At 54.3% G+C, this 4162-nt stretch overlaps 1 protein-coding gene across 1 annotated transcript in view; it reads left to right on the top strand.

The window, feature by feature from the left end:
- The window catches only part of Tamalin (trafficking regulator and scaffold protein tamalin), a 14884-nt gene that overhangs the window by 7511 nt on the left and 3211 nt on the right, over positions 1-4162 (top strand). Inside the window, exon 10 of the mRNA XM_010628617.3 lies at positions 3344-3441. Coding sequence (XP_010626919.1) covers positions 3344-3441 — 98 coding nt within the window. The remainder of the gene's footprint in view (positions 1-3343; positions 3442-4162) is intronic.

Consider the following 4162-nt stretch of genomic DNA (forward strand, 5'->3'; position numbering starts at 1 on the left):
CCGGCTGCTCAAGTTCATCCCCGGACTCAACCGCTCCCTGGAGGAGGAGGAGAGCCAGCTGTAGGGGCAGCTGTAGGTGGGCAGGGAGGTATTTATTTATTAGTAACAACCAGTGCAGAGTGTGGGAGGGAGTGCGGGCCGCAGGACCCCAGGAGCCCAGAGCAGCGGGAGAGGGTCGGGGCGGGCCCTGGCTGCCTGGTTAGTTCACAGCTTGTCTCTGCCCCTGGAGCAGAGCCTGTAGCCCAGAGCCCTTCTCTCCTGAACTCCGAGGGACTGGGGCAGGGGGAGAACAGGCAGGCTGGGCTAGAAGAAGTCTGGGGGCCAAAGATGGGTGTGCTATCCTAATCTGGGTCAGTAGTGCCTTTGTGAGTGTCCCGGTAAAACTTCCCCCGGCCAGCGTGGGGATCCTGTCCCACGAAGCCCTCTTCCTCAGCTTTATTTAGCTCCCCACCCTTAGCCTCGGGAAAAGGGGTCCACTGCTGGGCATTCCCCTCCCCACGCACTATGCCAGTGGGCCCCAAGGGGGCAAGGTGCTGGGCCCCTCCCCCAGCCTTAACCCCTAAGGGCTCAGCCCCTCTGAGGGGCCTGTAACTAAATGGGGTCCTGCTGGGCGGGGTCCTGGGTTCTGTGCCCCTTGGGAAGCAGGAATGGGCATGTTCAGGTAGGCCAGGGGCAGCACAGACTGCTCCGATGTTTTGCATTTGTTGCTTCTGAACCACAAACTGTATTAAATTGATGGTTTTTTGCATCTGTGTCAGTGTGGTGACTGTCTGAGGGGGAGGACTGGGTTCGGGCAAGCTCTGACTGCACCCACATACCTTCTCGAAACACACACTTGTGCCCACACTGTATTTTATATCCTATTTTCTTGCAGCCTGAAGCCAGAGAAATCATCTGGGGGTTTTAACCTACATGTATGGGCCACAACTGAGCCCTCTTCCCTCCTCTGAACTTGGGCCTCTGGTTTAAGTGGATCTTCAGTCTCAAATATCCGCCACGGTGGAGCAAGGCTGGTCATGTCCTTAACCATCCCATAATTCCTGTGTGAATGCTGCAGTTCCCTCTCGTTCAACACGTGAGGTCTCCCTTCCCGGACTGAAGGCACAGACTGAGGCTCCCCTTTGTTCTACACTAGAGCTAGCTCCTTAGAAACTACTCCAGGAATGAGATCTTCCACCTGTGCTGAGGTGCCTGACCCCTGCCTGTTCATCTTGTCCTGTGCTGCTGCTGGCTGTACCTGCCTTCAGACCCTCCCTCCCGTGGGGGTCCCTGCATTGGTTCCTCCTTTGGTACTTCTCCTCCACGAACCTTCTAACCAGTCAAGCATCCAGTCACCCAACTCTGACAACCCTGCTTTATTTCCATCATCTGAAATTGCCTTGACTTGAGATGGATTTTATTTGTGCTCACCTTCCCCTTAGGTCACTTGGTCCTTGCAGCAGGCCCAGTTACCTTCTGTCTTACCATTTCATTCTGCCCAGTCCTGGCTTACAGTAGATCTTCAGTGCAGTGGGTGTCACCACCTTATTTGAGGTGACCGAGGGCAAGTAGCCTGTCCAGGGTCACACAGCAAGCTAGCAGCAGAGCTGACTATGCTTGTGTTCAGTGTCCCGCCCTGGCAATAACCAGCTCAAGGCCTGGCTTCAAGAGGGTCTAAGTGGGCCCTCCCCCAGCTAGGCCTCTCAGCAGTCAGAGCAATATCTATTATAAAAGGAAATGGGATGGTTTTTGGCTCAGGGGGTATAGCAGGTGCCTAGCACATGAAGTCCTTGGGTTCAATCCCCAGAACTGAAGAAAAAAAAAAAAAAAAAGAAAAAGAAATAGGACCATGACCCCCTTGCTTAAACCCGTTATGGCTCCCCTGGAATGAAAGAGTAACATTCAAAAAACTTTTGGGTGGTACTAGAGGTTGAACCCAGGACCTTGCATGTGCTAGGCAAGCACTACCACTGAGCTACATCCAGCTCTTCCAAAAATGTTTACTTTCAGATAGAGTCTCACTAAATTCCCCAGGCTAGGCTCAGATTTTTCATCCTCCTCCCTCAGCCTCCTCAGTAACTGGGATTACAGGTATGCACCACCTTACCCGGCATGTTCAAACTACCGGGGTCTATCCATAATACCTTGCCCCTCTGATCTAATTATTAAAAGGCATCCCTCTCTCTGGGCAGACAGCAGCCACACAGGCCTAAGGACTTGTGAAGTGGCCGAGCCTCTTGCAACTCCACTGGGACCCTCCAGGATATGCTCTGCCTCTTCCCCAATCTCAAATTGTTTCTCCTTCTCTGATTCATATTATATTTAGGCCACGCTCCTCTTTCTGTCCCTAGTTCTCCAATATGCTCCTGCCCCTGACCTTTGTCTGAGCTACTCCCTCTGCCTGGAATATGCTGCTTTTCGAGATGATTCCTCATCTTCAGGTCTCCACATCACATCCTCAAAAGAGGTTGCCCTGATCCTAGCTGATGTTCCCTCTCCCATCATTCTAGATCTCTGGACTCCTATTTTCTCTTCCTTACAGTGCTTTCCTCCACTTGGTAATTATCCTAACTGCTTGTGTAGCTGTCTTTGGCCTTCATGAGGACAAGACCAGACCTTGTACCTGACACAGGCTGCTGAGGGAGGTGCTCAGTAAACCCTAGGAGGAAACCCAGGCCTCCTGGGCCAGCCCTGCCTATGGAGCCACCCTCCCGGGTGAGAAGATGGCCCCCTGTTCCATCTGTAGCTGTTGTCTGTGAGTCCCTCTTCTAAAACCCCTCTGGGGCTGGGTGGCAGCTCCAGCCAGGGCAACACCACCTGTTCCCAAAGGACACTGTTGAAGAAAATGAAGCTTCCCCAAGCTCTGTGTTTGAACAGCTGCTCTGCAGTGAGAACAAACACCGGCTCCCTGGGACCCAGGTCTAGGGGAGGGGCTGTCACACCTTTGTTCCCAAGACCCAGGGCTGCCAGGGGACCAGCTGCCTGCATACAGCTAGCACCTGACTGGCTTTCTCCAGCCCACCAGCCTGTCTCTGCCCTTGCCACACACTGGTCTTGGGAGTGATGTCTGTACCCCTCACTCAGGCTGTTGGGGATCCTGGCCAGCCCTGGGCACCCAGGGGAGGGGGAGCGTGGTCCAAGGCGGGGCAGTTCCCACCTCTCAGCGGATGAGATGACGGCACCAGCGCAGCAGCCTCCTGCCAGTGTAGGTGGGTGACAGGGAGTGACTAATGTGCGAGCTGCGATGCTAAAAATTAACCCAGGCAGAGGGGGTGGAGTGGATGAGAAGAGAGCAGGGACTCAGAATATTGCGTGGTCGGTATTCCCCCTGCCCTGCCTCCCTTCTGCCCTCCCTCCCCACCAGCCTTCTGCTGCCCTCCAGGCCTCCTGTGGGAGCCCTTCTTCCACTCCAGGCCAGAACAGTTCCAGCAGTTCCAGCAGAAGAGAGCTCACTCATGCTTGGTAGGCTGAGACCGTGGCTCTGCACATAAGGTTCAGGTCTGAGCCCTATAGCGCCCCCCAGGCCCCTTCTTCGGGCAGTTGGGGAAGTAGAGGCAGCCAAGGTACAGAGAAGAGAGAAGATTTCCATCAGCTGGCCAGAGTTGGTGGGAGGGGGGTGGCGGCTGCCCAGAAGGAAAGGACAGGAGAGGACTGTTGTGTCGAGCACCTGCTCAAACACCACTGCGCTGTGCTCGCCACTTCCACGCCCCTTGCTTCACCTGAGCCTCACAGAGCTGACAGCTGGGTATCACTTCCCATTTTATGTTTGAAGAAACAGCATTAGAGAGGGTAAGATCACAGAGCTGGTACTGGCAGAGACAGGATTTTCTCTTATGTGTCTCTAGAGCCTGGAGTCTGGCGGGAAAGGGGAGGCTTTCTGCAGGAAGCCTTGAGGCCACGGTCACAGAGATGGTGAAGAACAAGCTGAACCTGCACAGCTGTGGGACTCATTTGTGGAATAAGAGTGGGTTCAAGGGAGGCATATGAAAGGGACCTGAAAGAGCAAGGTCTGAGACTGTGCCAAATGCCAAAAGGAGATTAGGTCCAGAGGGACCAAAATTCCAGTGATGAGCTGGGTGTGTAATCCCAGCACTCACAGAAGCTGAGGCAGGAGGATCACCATGAGTTTGAGGCCAGCCTGGGCTACATAGTGAATTCAAGCCAGCCTGAACTGTGAGACCCT

This window comes from Fukomys damarensis, unplaced genomic scaffold (genome assembly GCF_012274545.1).
Source record: "Fukomys damarensis isolate Sample0158 unplaced genomic scaffold, DMR_v1.0_HiC HiC_scaffold_15, whole genome shotgun sequence".
In the NCBI taxonomy this organism is placed as follows: domain Eukaryota; kingdom Metazoa; phylum Chordata; class Mammalia; order Rodentia; family Bathyergidae; genus Fukomys; species Fukomys damarensis.